At 34.7% G+C, this 17,605-nt stretch overlaps 1 protein-coding gene across 2 annotated transcripts in view; it reads left to right on the plus strand.

Moving 5' to 3' along the window:
* The window catches only part of PIGN (phosphatidylinositol glycan anchor biosynthesis class N), a 94,700-nt gene that overhangs the window by 18,178 nt on the left and 58,917 nt on the right, over nucleotides 1-17,605 (plus strand). For both annotated transcript variants that reach the window (XM_081078065.1, XM_081078066.1), the window contains exons 9-13: nucleotides 795-911; nucleotides 3,079-3,119; nucleotides 6,509-6,568; nucleotides 7,763-7,855; nucleotides 8,542-8,597. In XM_081078065.1, coding sequence (XP_080934191.1) covers nucleotides 795-911; nucleotides 3,079-3,119; nucleotides 6,509-6,568; nucleotides 7,763-7,855; nucleotides 8,542-8,597 — 367 coding nt within the window. The remainder of the gene's footprint in view (nucleotides 1-794; nucleotides 912-3,078; nucleotides 3,120-6,508; nucleotides 6,569-7,762; nucleotides 7,856-8,541; nucleotides 8,598-17,605) is intronic.

Below are 17,605 nucleotides of genomic sequence, written 5' to 3' on the forward strand. Positions count from 1 at the left end.
GTGTAAAAAAGACTGATCTTACTTAAAGAATCTTCTAACTATAGAAGGAATATACTCTCATTTAAAATGAGCAATTAGAAAAAAGTGGGGAGGAAAAAAAGTACCTATTATTTATCTACCTAGGGTTAACTGCATGCGATGGCATATGGGGTGAGATTAAGGTACTATTCTCGAGGGACCTCAGACTACTGAAAATCTACCCTAGATGAGCCTGTCCTCCCTGTGAGATTTCCAAGGCAAACACGGTGTGTGCACAGAGAGCTAAATAAAGTAACGGTGAGGTTTGGGTCCCCAAATCACAATATAGAATTCTAGGGAGCTGGTTCCACTTCGTAAAGGGCTTTTGGGCTGCACCAGCCAGAGTGGCCTGGAAGAGAAACATCTAGAGTCTATACTTTCCTCTCCAGAGCAGACCTAGCCTCAGCTGCTTGCCCCATACTTGGGTGGGGTTACTCCCCAAGGGCACTTTTCTCTGTTCTTTCTGCCTTCGGAGCTACTCTGGTGGCATGTCCTCCAAGTATTATTATTGTTGTTGTTGTTGTTATTCTTTCAACCAGAGTCACTCAGCAGACATTCTGCCTTTTGTTTTTGTTTATGTCTGTTTGTTGTTGATACACTGACTTGCTCTGGAAATATTTTAAGACTAATTGTTACACAGAGTTGCAAGCACTGGGGATATGTGGTGGTTAGAATTAACTATAGATGGATTGACTCTTTAAAACAAAATATTTAAAAAAAAATTTAGGTATAAGTTAGTTCTCATATACTTATTACTCTTCGTGTCTTCTTTGTAGGTTCCCATGGGGCTGGTCATCCTTCAGAGACTTTTACTCCTTTTGTCACTTGGGGAGCTGGGATCAAGTATCCCCAAAAAGTATCAGCTCAGCAATTTGATGATACACTTTTAAAAGGTATAAACATCTATCTTTATTGTTTTTATAAATATAAAATTTTAAAGTAAAACCAAGTTTATTTTAAAAATAACTTTTAAGTTACAGGCTTTATTTTGATATTGTGTAATTGCTATTTCTATGTATTACTTTTGTATAGTTCATGTTATTTGGTTTGTAATATTCAGCTTGAAATACATAGTCTCAGTTATTTGCCTGACAAAAGTTCAAGTATAAATTATACTATTGATTTTTTCTCACATGCCTTATTATAACTGGGATTTAGATGAAACCCTGAGTCAAATCTTACCTGCAGTGATTATCAGTTAGATATGTCACATGTATGTAATAATTGGTGTTTCACAACTGGACAGATTTTGCTTTGCCCTGTCTCTAGTACTGTTGAAATCTCTCTGTGTTGCCCAAGCCTCCCTTGCTTTTCCTTCCATGAGGAAAGGAATTCCTTTTTCCTGGAGCTCTGCTTGTTTTATAAGGCAAGATTTTTTCCAGAGTTCCAAAGTTTTCACTAATTGGACAGAAGAATTCCTCTCAAATGCCTTGCTCCAGATTAGTTGCATCAGACTCATCCAAAGCACTTGTTAAAAATACAGATTAAAAAATATATATATTAAAATATATATTATTAAAAATACATATTATTAATATATATATTATTAAAATAAATATATACAAATAAATATAAATAAATATATATAAAATATACATATTTTATATATATATATATTTCCAGACCTTGTGACTAAATATTTTGAGTCCAAGAGTCTGGGTGAAGACTAGAAATTTTCTTTTTAAAACCTTCTCCAGGGATTTGGACTCAAGCTGTGTTTAGGAATTTTTACCAGAGAAGACTCTTTTTGGTTTGTATAATAGAATTTCCCTAGAAACTTGCTTTCTCGTATTGCATTCATTTTTTTATTGAAGTATAATTCTCATGCCACAAAATTCACATTTTTAAAATTATATAGTTCAATGTTTTTATTATATTCACAAGATTATATAATCACCTCTACTATCTAATTTCATAACCCCTGCAAAAACTCCTTACCCATTATCATCACTCCTTATTCCTCCCTCTGCCCATTACCTGGCAACCATTAATCTACTTTCTGTCACTTTGGATTTGCCTATTCTGGACATTTTCTATATGGGATCATTCATTGTATGGTGTTTTGTGTCTGTGTCTTCTTCCACATGGCATAATGTTTTCAAGGTTCATCTGTGTTGTAGAATGAATCAGTAGTTTATTTCTTAGAGCTGAATAATATTCTGTTGATGTATATACCATGTTTTATCTATACAGTCATCTTATGGACATTTGGGTTGTTTTCACATTTTGGCTATTTGGACAATGCCTCTATGAAGATTTGTATGAAAGTTTTTATGTGGACATATGTTTTAATTTCTCTTGACCTAGATATCTAGAAGTGGAATAAGTAGGTCATATGAAACTCTATGTTTAATTTTTTGCAAATGCCAAACTGTTTTCCGAAACAGTTGTATCATTTTATATTGGTATGCTCTGCAGCAAATGGATTAGATTGGGTCTAAATACAAGCTAGGTTTGTATTTAGGAGATAGAACTATTTTGGCATTTGATTTCTCAGTGAATTAATGTTTTAGAATCACATGACTTCAAGAATCATTACAGAAAGAATGTAGTTTTTCTTACATGAATACTAAGTATCTTAAGTTACAAAGAAAGAGAATATTCATTTTTTTCCTAATCAGGTGATTAGTATGAAATTTTAGTAGCTGACTAGTAGTAGCAGAAACTTAATTTAAGCTTTATGATCTTATTAAAAGATATTTCATCATAAAAATATCTCAGAACCCTTTGGTTGTAGTCATACTAACAGTTGTTTTCATGTGCCTTTTAGTTTATGTTTCCTGCCTTAGACTTTTGATGTTTTGAAACAATTATATCCAAATGAGCATTTTGAAAGTTTAGTAAATCATCATAGAAAACATCAAATATTTACTTTTCAGTTATTCTTTTAAAATTCTCATTTAAAAAATGACAACACCCTTTTGGTTCACAGGTACTTGACTTAAAATGGACTTTTCCAGTACTTATGTTTTTAATTAAGCATTGATCCCTCATAATAATGAAATGATTCATTCTTTTTTAATCTTAACATCAGCTTTTGTGTCTAATTGTGTCTTTCAGAATGTAAATTGGAGTACTTGAAGAGGCAAGATATCAATCAGGTATTCATTTCAATTTAATCATGTTCAAGTTTAATTATCTCCTATAAGAAGTTTAGACAAAAAAAAAAAAATCTAAAGAAAAAACAAACAAACAAAAAACCTCCTGAAAATAGTTTATGAATAATAACAATGGTAAAGGATCTTTCAAAACATTTCAATTACCAAGGGAAATTCTTTCAGTGCAAATACTTTAACCTAAGTAATCTTTCTTTTGGCAAAATTTGAAAAATCCTCAAGTAAAACTGAAAGAAGACTCTCTCTAAATCACACTGGCAAATTAAAGAATTATTATGTAAATTGAAATTTGCATGCTTGTTAAATTTCCGTGATTTCTTATGGTTGCCTTGCTTAGTTGCTTTAAGCACAGATCTAATAAAATCTCATTACAGGTTTCTTTCCTGTAGTATGTCAGTTACCATTTCTTTTTTATTAATACACATTTATCTTGAATTCCACCCAGCATCTTTACAAAGGCAATGGGGAAAAAAGTGACAAGAGTATAAATTATCCTTATGTTGGAAACCTTATTGTGGAAAATGTATGGCCATCCTAATCAAGTTAGACTAGTAACATTATTTGTAAATAGAAAGCACAGAATTTTCATTGTTGAGATATACTATGTAAATAGCCAACTTCACTATTTGTAGAAGGCATGGCATCATTGATACGTGGCCTCCAAAGTGGCAGGAGTATCTTATCTTCTCCAGGTCACCTCATCAGCTGATATTCCTTCCTGTGGTGGATAAACCAAGGTCTAGGATCCCATTTTCAGGCCTGTGGTTGCAGAAGCCTATTCTTTTTCAGCATGTTAAGAATAGTTTCTTGTCTCCGGATGGATGCATATTAATCAAATAAACGAAAATGTGTAAAATCAGAATAGCAGTTTATTAATTTGCATGCAATAAAAAAATACCGTCAAAGGGATAGGAATAACTCGAAGACCATAAAACAAGAACATGTTTTACTTATCACCATAATGGGGTTATTATAAAAAAAATGAATGTAGGTTCAGCTATTGCTCTCTCAATAATCGTACTTCACATCTACATTAGGTAAGAATTTCTCTATTCATTTCTTACATCAACGTTTTGTATGTCTGCAGTATTATTTAAACATTGTAGAAGCATTAACATTAAACTGTTAACATTAAACATTGTGTTTGTGTAAGAGATATAATGGCGAATAAAAGCAGACACAATCCCAGGGAAGCTTATACTTTAAGGGTGAGAACAGATACTAATCAAATTAAATAAACATAAAATTATAGCTGTGATAAGTACTACAAAAGAGGCTTGTGAAACCATGAGAACATGAACGGATGTCCAGTAGTTCACCATTATCAGTGGTTTCGCTTTCCATGGTTCCAGTTGCCCACTGCCAACCATGATCTGAAAGTATTAAATGGAAAATTCCAGAAATCAACAATTCAGAATTTGTAAGTTGTACGCCGTTCTGAGTAGTGTGATGAAATCTTGCTCCGTCCCTCTCCATCCAACCTGGGACGTGAATTATCCTGTTGTCCAGCGTCTCCACGCTGTAGACGCTCCCCACCCATTGGTCACTTAGTAGCCATCTCATTTATCAGATCGACTGTTGTAGGATCATAGTACTTGTGTTCAGATCACTCTTATTTTACTTAATAATGGCCCCCAAAGTGCAAGAATAGTGATGCTGGCCACTCAGATATGTCAAAGAGAAGCCATGGAGTACTTCCTTTAAGTGAAAAGGTTAAGTATATATGTATAGGGAAAAACAGTATCTGTAGGATTTGGTACTATCTGCAATTTCAGGCATCCACTGGGGGTCTTGCAAGGTATCCCCTGCGGATAAGGGGCACTCCTGTATCTGGTAGACTGTGTGGTCAGGAAAGTCTTCTGAGAAATTCAGGATCGAGCTGAGATTGAAGAATAAATAGGAGTTACCAGGCCAAGGTAGGAGGAGGGCTCCTCAGGCAGAGGAGCACTACATGTGCACAGAGCTCTGATAAGAGGATCCATGGCATATTAAGGATCTGGAAGCAACCTGGTGTGCAGAGCAGCAGAGACTGCGGTGTAATGTGAGGCAGAAGAAGGTAGCACTGGACACGCAGGGCCTGTGGGCCTTAAGGACGTAATCCTAAAGCTTGGGAAAGCTCTTGAAGTGTTTGAAGCCTGGAGAGTGACAGAATCTCATTTTTGGTGCAAAGATTTCTCTGGCTGCAGCACGGAGAACAGATTAGATGGGGCCAACAGTGAATTCTGAAGGAGAAAGTGATCAGCAAGCCCTTGGGGTTTTCCAGTTTTCTATGAGATGGTACTTAGTAAAGAGAGTCCAGATGGTAAAAAGTGAGAAGGATTGAGAGCCTGGGACCAAACTCCCACTTTCAGTGGGGGACTAGAGAAGGTATGTGGAAAGGAGACCCAGTGTGGCTGAAGACACCCGCAGAGTGTGGTGTTACCGAGGCCAGGAATGGAGTCGGCTCCACCGTGCTGCTGAGCAGTCAGGTAATTATAATAACCGCAACAGAGTCGGTAGCCACCAGTTATTGCCAGGCACTTTATAAATTTAATCTCATTTGATCATGCCATAGTTCTGAAGGGAGAAACTTATTTATTTTTTAACTGATAAGAAAACTGAGGCATTGGAAAGGTTAAATGGCCTGCCCAAGGTCTCAGAGACTGCAAGCAAGGATTTGAAACTGGACATTCTGACATTTAAGCACTTTACTGCCTGAAAAATTGTGAGGACTAATATGAAAATAGGCAATTAGATTTAGAAAAATGGAGGTTATTCGCTCTCTTAGGGAGAGTGGTCTAGGGGATGATAAAAAGTCAAATCAAGTTAGAGTGAACTGAGGGGTGATGGGGAGATGAAGAAACGGAGACAGAAAGCTTGAACAACTCTTCAGGGAAATTGGACTTGAAAGAGAGCTATCCAAAATGGGATCTTCTGTCTAAAGAGTTTCTTGTCTGTTTTTTACCTGTTCTAGATTCACTGGCTGGCCAAACCTCCTAATATATTCTTTCTTTCTTTAGTTAGTATATATACTTTCTCCAGTTAAAGTCTACTGTTGCTATCTTTTTTGTCTAGTTAAGGCATCCTTTCCATAATACTGAAAAACTGTTATATAAAGTGGTCAAGTTCTTAGCTACTAGGATGAGTAACTTTTTCTTTTAGTGTGTTTTACATTTAGAGCTCTTAATAGTTCCTTTTCAAATTTAGTTTTTCAGAAGGTCATGTACCTCTAGCATTTTTAGAGAGCAGTATCTAATGTGTATTAAATAAATGTTTGAAGATAATGGATTATAATGAATATGATGCTTATATTCCAAAATATGGTTGCATGAAATTATTTAATTTTCTTGTTGATGTCTGTAGATTTCTTAGAATTGAACCTTTTCTGTTTGTAGGCTGATATTGCACCATTGATGGCTTCTCTTATTGGAGTTCCCTTTCCCCTTAATTCAGTGGTGAGGAATAAAATTTTTGTATTCTCAGAATAAAAAAATATATATATTGTACTGTAAAATTTACTTTTTATGTGTTTCTGAATAATCTTTGATTACATTTAAAACTGTATTTTCCTTTATATTTTTCTAAATATGTAATACCTTATAAATACCTATAAATAGTCGAGTACAAGACTAATAGCTTCTTTAACATTTTTTTATATTCTAAAATGTATAGAGATGTATTTTAGTTATGTGACAAAAGCATGTAAATAATCTTTGTTTGCAAGCAGCAGAAACTGAATCTATTTAAGAGGAATTATTAAAAAGACATTGGTGGTTTGTTGAGTCAAAGAGCTGCTCAAAAACCAGGCTTGGAAATGAATAGGAACCAAGAGAGCTCTGGAGATTCAGAAAAAGAACCAAATCCTGGTCTGCTCAGGGCAGCAACACTTGGGGAGAGTAGCATTCTACCTTTTGTTGTACTTTCATTCCTTGACTCTCATAGTCAAATTCCAGTGCTTACCATTTGAGTTGTGTGGCCTGGGTTATGTGCCCACCCTTCAATAAGGGAGGGCAGGGCCACACGAGAGACCTATATGCTATATCCATTGGGAAGGATTTCTTCACATAGAATGGTAATGCTGCTAAGAATGGGAAGTGGATCCAAACAAACTAAATCCATTCCAACCAGCCATTCTTCTTAATTCTTCAAATCAAACAAGCAAACAGAAAAATGTATCTAACTTAGATCCTGAGTAATATGACCCTTGTCGTCATAAGTGTGTGTCTGTAACTGAAATGAAAGTTTCACAAAACAATCCTTACTCTTACTATGCACAATACACTCTCATATTTCTTGGTATGTCATTCTTTTTTTTCCTTTTTAAGTATGCTAGCTGTGGCCTACCATAGTGATTTTGTGTGTGTAAAGCATTTAGTACATTCCCTAGCACATCGTAAGCTTTCAGTAAATGTTAGGTTTTATTAAACTTAATTCATCTCTTTTGCTTTGTTTATTATATCTACCTTGTGAAAAAAGTAATAGAACATTTTTCAGTTATGGTGTAAAAAAAGATATTTTTGTTTAATTATTCTAGTAATTTATTTGTCCATACGTCTTATCTTCATTGCTTGTTGTGTAAGTCAATTTTGTTTTCTAAGAATAGCCTGACCTTTGTCTACTAATATTAAACCAGTATTTATTATTTACAGGGAATCCTTCCTGTGGATTATCTTAACAACACTGATGTCTTTAAAGCAGAGAGCATGTACACAAATGCAGTACAGATTCTTGAACAGTTCAAGGTAAAATAAGACCCACACACAAAAATGGACTCTGCTACAACTTAAAAACTGAATACCTTCAGTGAAGATATTTGTTTTAAGAAATGATTTTCCATACATTATTATCTTTAAATGTTGTGTATTCGACCGGTGTCATACAGTTTCCCATTTCTGAGGTGCAGGTTCCATGAATCAGTTTGAGGATGTAGAATTACCTTTGATGAGTCTGCCTAATTATAAGACTACCACATGTGCTTATAAGACTACAAGCCAAGTCTTTGTTCATTGGAATTTGCCCCCATGGAAGTAGCATTAGCGATTGCAACATTTCTTACTTTCCATGTACATTATCATATGCATTATGAGCTTACAAAGGTGTCTGTTTAACTGAAACTCTGTTATTTTTAAAACTGTTAATGCAGCTCGGTTTGTTTTGTTTTCTAAGAGTTAAAGTACAGTTTAATTACATTAGACAATGTTATTTTGCAGGCTTGATATGCTTAATTCTCAGTTTATTGTGGTGGAATGATAATGTCAAATTTTTCTTTAAATATTTATGAAATAATATAGTAACACAAAATTCCGTTTATTTTCAAAGTAGTTAACCGTCCCTGAAAACCTCTTTTAATGGATGCTTCTATTTCAAGATGAAATCAATTTTTTTCTCATTTATACTATAGTAAAATATTTTCATACTTGGTTCCCAGGTGAAAATGACTCAGAAAAAAGAAGTCACTTTACCATTCTTATTTACACCATTTAAGTAAGTATTTTATATTATTTATTAACTTGTAGGAAAGAGTTTTTCAATGAGTTTAAATGCTGACAGGACAGATTAATTACTTAGAAAGTTTGTATCTTTTGAGTACGTGAGTGCTGCCTCCAAAATGAAAGCCTCTTCCATTGTTTTTGTCAATAATGAGCCAGATGTTAGATCTCTTTGAATGGTTGGTAGAGGAGATATAGTGGAACAGAGAAATATGGGAAACATTAAGGAGATAGGTTCGACAGGGCTTGACTGGAAGGGTGGGGGTGGGGGGATCTGAGCTTGGTTCATTGGGAAGGTACTGGTACCAGTATGGCTTATCCAAAGCAAGAAGAGCTGTTTTGAGAGTCAAGGATGAATTTTACTGAGTGTAACTTACATTTGAAGGTATCAATTAATTGGTTAGAAATAGGGATGTGGGTTTCAAGATAGAGATGAGAGTTGGTTGTGAAGATTTTGGAGCCATCAGTATAAAGGTGGTGGTGGAAACTGTTACACATAAAGGAGGCCCTAGGGAGAATGTAGAAAGTGACAAGAACAGGTCAGTGATACAGTTCTGGGAAACACTGACAATACTGGGTGGGTCAAGAGGAGAGCAGACTTTGGGAGGCAGCAGATTTTGCTCCCTCAGATCCCAGAAAAATATGTTTTCCTTGACTCGGGAGTGGGAAGATTTGACTCAAAAACCGGGCCCTGCATTACTGACTTGGGCAGATTTATTCAGCCTCCTTGGGGTTCATTTTCAGTTGGCCAGGATTCACAATGAATTAGAAAGAAGTTTGCTCTTGACTAAAATAAGTAGGAAGTATTTAAAATGTGCATGTTAGGGATGTGATTGAATGACTTATTGGAATTACATTTGATGACTTATGCACCAGGAGTGTGGTATTCACAAACTAGAAAAGCTAAAATATTGCATTGCCCTGTGAATAATATGATTATATGCCTGACTGTGAGTGTGTGTGTGTGTGTGTGTGTGTGTGTGTGTGTGTTTGTGTTTATACAGGAGCAAAAACAAAGCAAATTAGCGTTTTGCAAGCTATGATCAGATGAAATTAATTACCCTAAATAGTATATATATCAAAAGTAGCATTACCTTTGAGGAGTGTTCCTAATTGTAAGATTATCACATGTGCTTATAAAGGCTATAAGCCAAGTCTTTATCTTTTAGAATTTGCCCCATATTATATCATATATATCTCAATCTGTGGATATATCATATGCATCTGTTTATTTATAAGGTACTGGTATAGTCAGACCATAACAAAATAAGCAAATAAATGAACAAGAAATATATTATCAATACTTGGTAAGAAGAAGGCACACAGGTCTTTGATACTGAGGCTAACAGAGGGTTACTTAGGTGCAGCCATTTTAGAAAGACGGGCCAGGGAAGCACTCTGGAAGGGGTTCAAGTGGACGCTGCCAGCTTCTTCCTCTTGGCCTTCTGGCTCACCATGAACTTCCTGTACTTTGATGCTCAGCATCTGCCTGCACAGCCATTGTTAGCTTTGTGTCATCTGGGGCTCAGCTGGATGGTTGATTCCCACCCACTGGCTCACCCACCCTGGAGTGAAGCCACCAGTTCTCCCTGCAGACTTGAAAATCACTAGTTGTGGAAAGCCTGCAATATAACCAGAAAAGCCTAAGATAAAACGAAGAATTGACTCTTGAGGAAATAGATAATTTAATGAAGACAAAATAACTTAAAAATATCAAAGTCCTCAGAAATATCTGAGAAACTGTTGCGTCCGTAAAATAAAAAGTGGTGTAAACTTTACAGAACAAGAAAAAGTACATTTTTTTAGAAAGGTCAATGCAATTAAAAACTTAGGGAATGATAAATTGTACAAGAATAGTCCAAATGGAAGTCAAATCCTCCCAATTACAATAGGTAGTGAGCAGACCTCAAGTGAAATGAGATGAATTTTAAGTAACATATGGACTGAGTAACATATGGGGGGGGAACATGGTGACTTACATGCAAGGCATACATTTCTTTATTTCCAAAATCAATGACAATTGGAAACTTCAGGGAAAAGGAAACATTTCAAACTGTAAGAATGTGCTTTAATCATGAAGCTACCTAAGATGTGACATGATTTGGAACAGTTGCTGGGACTATGAGAAAAGGAAATCATTTGAACATTGGCACGTGGATCAAGGCTTCAGTGAAATAGATGAGAAATCTAATTATAGCATAAAACTGCTACTCAGTGAACGATATTTAAATAATCATAATGTAAATATTGATTTTTCAGCTTTTAGGGTCAAATCTTAGACAAAGCAAAGGAAGACATAATTATGATTATAGGATAGAATGTGGAGGTTACTAACCTTTACAAGCTACAAGGTTACAGGTCGGAAGGCAGAGGGAGAAAGAAATATCAGTGGAAGAGTAGTTGCGCTGTTGTCCTCATGAAATAGAATGTGGAAAGTCTGGCTCTAGTTGAGAGATAAGACAGAGGTTTAAGTATTAGATTATTAAAGGGACCAACATAGCCACCAGAGAAGTAAAAATAGTAATATACACATGTTGCGGGGGGCAGAGACAGCAGGAAGAGCCAGTCAGTGGAGAGTCAACAGAAAATGCCTCATGTCATCAGGTCAAGAAATAGTAATAAAAGCATGCTATTAAGAAAAATGGAAGTTACTACCAAAATAACTAAAAACAGACACTTGAACAGTATCTGCCTCTGGTCTGGGAAGTTGAGAGATGAGTAGGGTAGGGATTTATTGGTTGTCATTATGCCTTTCTGTATTCTTTTTGATTTTTAAAAATTATATGCAGATGCTCCTTGGATAAAGCTCACATTAAAGAAATAATAATAAATATGTATTTGAATCATTGGCATGAATCATGAAATTATAAAAATTATGGGCATGAATAAAAAATTTATCTTTCCATGTAAATTTTAGAAATCATTTTGGGCTGTGTAAAAAATTACACAGTATTTATTTAGGCAGTAATTTGGAGGGAATTGACCTTTTTATAAAATTGAACATTACAATCCAACATTTATTTATATCTTCTGTTATGTCCTTAAGTAAAATTTTATACTTTTCCCTACACTATACATTTCTCAATATTTTATTCCTGGATATTTTATCACTATTATGACTAGTATCTCAGATGGTAGTTATCACCATTTATCATCTGAATACAATAGTCTGTTTATTTTTCTCTAATCCAATAATTTATTTTTAGTTTTATACCATTTGTTTCCTTCCATTCACCATTATATATACACCTAATGTCAGCATTGTCTACTTAGAAACTGTATCAAGTAAAATTGGCACATAACTATCATAAAACATGAAAGAATACAGTCGTCATACATCTTTTTTTGCAAAACAGCTCAGGTTTTTGTTACAAACAGTTGTGTGAGGAAGTCCTTTCCTCCTGAATGAATACCATATTTTCTTTTCATTTTTAGAAGTATATTGTTCACTCACAAATTCTTAAGTTTGAGAAAATTTATCTAGGATATTGACATCTGAAAATTCATAATCTTAAGATTTTACCAGATTAATTTCACCAGCATCACTAGATTTTACTTCAATCATATCTTTCTACCATTCTTCCATTGTCTTATTTATAGTCTCTTATAGCATTAATAATTGATGAATAATGTAATAATTTCTAGGGTGATAGAATATCAAATGTTTCAAGATATAGGAAAAATAAGATTGCCAAAATCCTATAACATGTCTTAGACTTGGATAAGGGTCCAATGGATCCATATGGTAATTGCATATCCTATTGTTTAAAAAACATGTACATTTCGTCTTTGATATTTTTAAAGACCTCTAAGTCATGAAATATCCATTCCGGAAAATGGAATTGCTTAAAAAAGAAACTCAGAGCTAAAATGGGGTCTAGTAGACCCCAGTGCTATGGAAAGGGATGCCCAGCAGGTGGCGCTACATGACTAGGAGAAACAAAAGGTCTGCATATCCATGAAAATACCTTAAAAATGAGGAAAAACACTTTTTATTTGAAAAGTGTGTACTATAGAGGTCAAAGGAAGACAAGAAAAGCTTTAAAAGAGAAAAATTTCATGAAATAAGAAAGAACAATAAGAGATTTTTAAAAGGTATTTTAGAAAAAAATGAAAATGGGAAGGAGATACTGTACCTTGCCAATAGAAGCAAAAACATGTTATCTTTTATTTAAAACTCACTGTGAATTCAGGGAACTTAAATAAATTTTAACAAAATATTTTAATGTGTTTTCTACTAAAATTGCAAAAGATACTTTGGTTCTTTTTAACATATTTGTTTCTTTTAGGCTGACATGGATTGAAGTTTTCCCTTAGACCAAAATTTAAATGCTGCTTTTAATGTAAATCTTTCTACCACGTCACCCATCCGATTTACTAATTATTTGCTAGAAATGTAATTTCCTGCTTCAAAACTGAAATTCTCATTTTAAAAAAGTAACTTTTATATATCACATGCATACATAGAAATATTCATTTTATGACATAAAAAATAACATAATTCTACAGCATTGGTCAGTCTAAAGAATGCAAATTATTCTAGAAATAATTTTTTATTCTGCTTTCTCTGTCTTTGTCTTCTTGAAATGTATTTTTCTTTAATCTAAATATGAATTCTAAAAATGAATGGTCTAGATATCACCAGGTATCTCTAAAATACTATGTGTAAATGCAGGTGAAGTAGTTTTGTAATAAAAATCTGAGGAAAGAAGACATAATACTTTAAAGGGCAGCATTTTAAGCCCATTTTTTTCTCCAAACATTAGTTCACCCTGAATAATTGATGATAAAATTCTTGCTAATCCTAAAACATGGGTTATTTTCTTCTACAGTGGTCAGGTAACTATGGGAAAAGGATGGAATAATAGCAATCACAGCAAAGAAATACTCATGTCTCTCTTATTATTTAATAAGCGTAACATGTTGCTAATAAATTCTTTTAAACTTGATGTTTTCAATATAAAAGATTTAATCAATAAAGGAATTTTTTTCGATACAAATTACTATGTAGAAATGTTGTGTTGCCATTATCATCAGATATTACTTTTGCCAAATTCTCTCTTCTCCTTGTCTGGGATATATATAGAGAGGGCCAAAAAATTGTGTACACATTTTAAGAAAGGGAAAAAAACTATTAAAATTGTAGTACTCAGTATATACCGATAACAAAAGATGAATACAAGTCATGTGTATACATTTTTTTGGTACCCCCGATATGTCTATCTCCTGTTTACAGTGACTTGCATGGTTTTTTAAGTGGTCTTTTTTGTATTTTCAATTTTGTGCTCTTCAAGGTCTACACAAGGTATTTTCTACTGACCTGTCTTCTAATATACCAGATCTCTTTGGCTTTGTCCTGTTTGCTGCTATTGAGTTCTTAATTTCAGTTCTTACATTTTTTTCAATTCTAGAATTTCCATTTCCATTTATTTAAAATACAGATTCCAGTTCTTTGGTGCAATTTTCTATCTTGTTTTCTATTATCAAATATGTTGACCACAATTATTTTAAAGTCTCTACCTGATAACACCAACAACCATATTATTTGTGAGTTTATTTCCATTGTCTTTTTTTAGCTGGTCCTGTTGTTGAGTCTGGTAGTTTTTAAATCAATTTATCAATGTATGTTAAAAGTTTTAGAAGCTCTGGATTATCTCATTCTCCAGAGAGGTTTTACCTTATCCTCTGAGATAAGAGAGGAGAGTAGTACCTAACGGACTCAAGGCTGTGTAAGTTTTGTTATGTCTCCTCTGACCTCCCATTTGCCTGTGCTCTTAGAGTGTAGGCTGCTAGGGACCTCACCTGAAAGTTTGTGTTATTTAGAGCCCTTCCTCGTCCTTCCTTTTGGTGGCTCCTGAACACCAAATTTTGTCTCTTACATACCTTGAGACTACCAGAACTTCTGCCCAGTTTTCAGGGGCTTTCTTCTTAGTTTCTTGTCCTGTTATCCTGCACAACTGAAGAATTTGAGTAATAAGCTCACCTCCCTTCTCACCAGGACTTGGCCTCTGTTTCTTTACCCGAGTTCTCCATATATAATAGAATATAAATTCTTGCTTATAAAAGTTCCTTCTCTCATTCTTAAGACTTCACCTCAGAATCTGTATTCAATTCGTTTAAATAATTCCAGATAGTTTTCATGTCTTTTGGTTCATTTCTTTATTTTTAATTCATGATGAAAATTGTGTATTGTTATTTTTTTTCCCTTTTGAGTCCTCAAGTCCTGGATACTTTGGCAGCCACAAACTTTCGTTTTCACCTCTGTGGTCTCATAAGATTGTCGAAAGCTCTATTGTATTCTCTATTTCCTAGCAGCAGCCAAAGGCCCAAATTCTCAGCCTTTTGCCCTGTGCCAAGAATAAGCATGACAAATGCCATAAGGGTTACAGTTTGCAGAATGTTGGATTAGTTCTCTGTATTTTTCTTCTCATTAGTATTTTAACCCTTCAGTTCTTGATGGTTTCAGCAGCTTTCCAGTACTGGCAAATTGATTTTTAATTTTATCAGGCTTTCCAGTTGTTCCTGGTGGGAGCAGTGGTATGCCAAAGCTTCTCCATTATAGCCAATAACTATGGTTAAATCTTAATGTTTTAATAGAAAAAAACTCGTTAGTAAAATGTGAATGAAAAAGTAAGGCATATACACAATAAAAATTATACAAACCATAATAAAAAATTTCCTCTTCTGTATTCTAGCCCTCTAGTCTTTTTCCCTGGAGGCAAAATGACGCTTTCTCTCTCTCTCTCTCTCTCCATATATATATATACATATATATATACATATGTATATATACACTTATTTATTTGATTATTTACTTATCATCTATAACATATGTACATGTATGTATATATCCCTCTTGCTAACATTTAAAATTTTAATTTTGAAATACTGTAAACATGCTGAAAAGAATGGAGAATATAACAAAATCCTTGCAGATTTTAAGAAATGTTAGCATTTTACCATATTCTTTAGATCCTTTTTTTCCCTTAAGAAATAAAATGATATAATACAATTGAATCCCTATTTTTAAAATCTACCAACATTTTACAATTATCTTTCTTCCATTCAGTATGATTTTTAAGATTTATCCATTGTGACCCATGCAGATCCCTTTTATTTATTTATTTATTTATTTATTTATTTATTTATTTATTTATTTTTAATGCTTTTTTGGTGGGGGGAAGGGGAACAGGACTTTATTGGGGAACAGCGTGTACTTCCAGGCCTTTTTTCCAAGTCAAGTTGTTGTCCTTTCAGTCTTAGTTGTGGAGGGCGCAGCACAGTACCAGGTCCAGTTGCCGTTTTCTAGTTGCAGGGGGCACAGCCCACCATCCCTTGCAGGAGTCCAACCGGCAACCTTGTGGTTGAGAGGACACACTCCAACCAACTGAGCCATCCAGGAGCTCAGCGGCAACTCAGCTCAAGGTGCCGTGTTCAATCATAGTTGCAGGGGGGAGCTGCCCACCAGCAATCGAGCTGGCAACCTTGTGGTTGAGAGCCCGCACTCCAACCAACTGAGCACCAACTGAGCCATTCGGGAGGCAGCTCAGCTCAAGGTGCTGTGTTCAACCTTAGTTGCAGGGGGCGGAGCCCACAATCCCTTGTGGGACTCGAGGAGTTGAACTGACAACCTTGTGGTTGAGAGCCCACTGGCCCCTGTGGGAATCGAACCGGCAGCCTTCGGACTTAGGAGCATGGAGCTCTAACTGCCCGAGCCACTGGGCCGGCCCCCCCTTTATTTATTTTAATTTATATGTGATATTCCTTTGATTGCACCCCTGCCAACCTCCCTTGTTTCGCTGTTGTTAATTGTTTTATCTTTTTTACATCAATGGTAATTAACATATTGTACCTTATGTTCTGGACTTTACATTTCTCACAAAACTTCATGTTTAAAATATGTGATACTAAGATTTATTTTGCACTCCTTCTCAACTTATGGAAAACAAAAAAAAATTATGTTGGGGGACAAGTTTTTTATTATGATAGTCTTTAATGAAATAATGCTACAGCGAGGTTTGTACAGGACATTTTGATGAATTCCAGACACATTCCGAACCTTTGGTGTGTCCCAAGGTTTATAAAAGGTCCGTGTAGGAAAAATATAGATTAGCCTGACTGTGGTTTCTTTACCTAAGTACTCCATATAGAACATGGTATTCCATATATAATATAATGTAATGTAATTAATGTAACATAAATATTTCTCTTTAAAAACTTTTTTTCTCTCATTTTTCTTAAGAGTTCACGTCAGAATGCATATTAAATTAGCTTAAGTAATTTAGTTCCAGACAAGCTTTCTTTTCATCTTTTTTTTTTTAATTTAGCGAATCATTAGATACTTTAAGAAAGGCAATGTGTATTATTCTCTTATTTCTCTTCCTTTTTTAGGCCTGAAATATTTTGATAGCATTTTAATCGATTAAGATGTATTGATTTGTTTGATGTGCTTAGCACTTTATTAAGTATTATTGTGGATGTTAATGGAAATAATTAATGGCTCACATGGAGGTTAAAATTCTTGAAGAGAAATAAATTGCTCATTAGACCACACGAAAGTGCTCATGGTGTGAGGTGAGATTTGGGCTGGATCATAAAGGATGATGAAGATTTGATTTTGGAAAGTGGAGAGGGGAGGATCTTTATAAATAAGAACTCAGAGGTGAAGACAAGGCAGAGGAAGAATGAAGAGTGTAACCGTTTTATAGCTGAGGATATACATTTGGGGTAATGGGAAATTAAGTAGAGCAGACGGAAATGGTCACCAAGAGTCCCGGAAGTTTAGAATTGATGAAGTAGACAAGAAGATGCCTATATCAACTTCAAATAAGTTACAAGATGCCGTTAGGAGGCTGAGTGCATCAGAGCAAGGGGAGGGAGACCAACTAGAAAGGTTTTATAGGAATTTGGAAAATTCAGTTGAGATGCAGACTTCAAAGAATATCTGTGCCCTTTGGTGCAGTACTTCCATTTCTAAGAGTACTAGGAAAATAGTGCAAAATG

The sequence above is a fragment of the Rhinolophus hipposideros genome, assembly GCF_964194185.1.
Source record: "Rhinolophus hipposideros genome assembly, chromosome: 17".
NCBI classification, from domain to species: Eukaryota; Metazoa; Chordata; class Mammalia; order Chiroptera; family Rhinolophidae; genus Rhinolophus; species Rhinolophus hipposideros.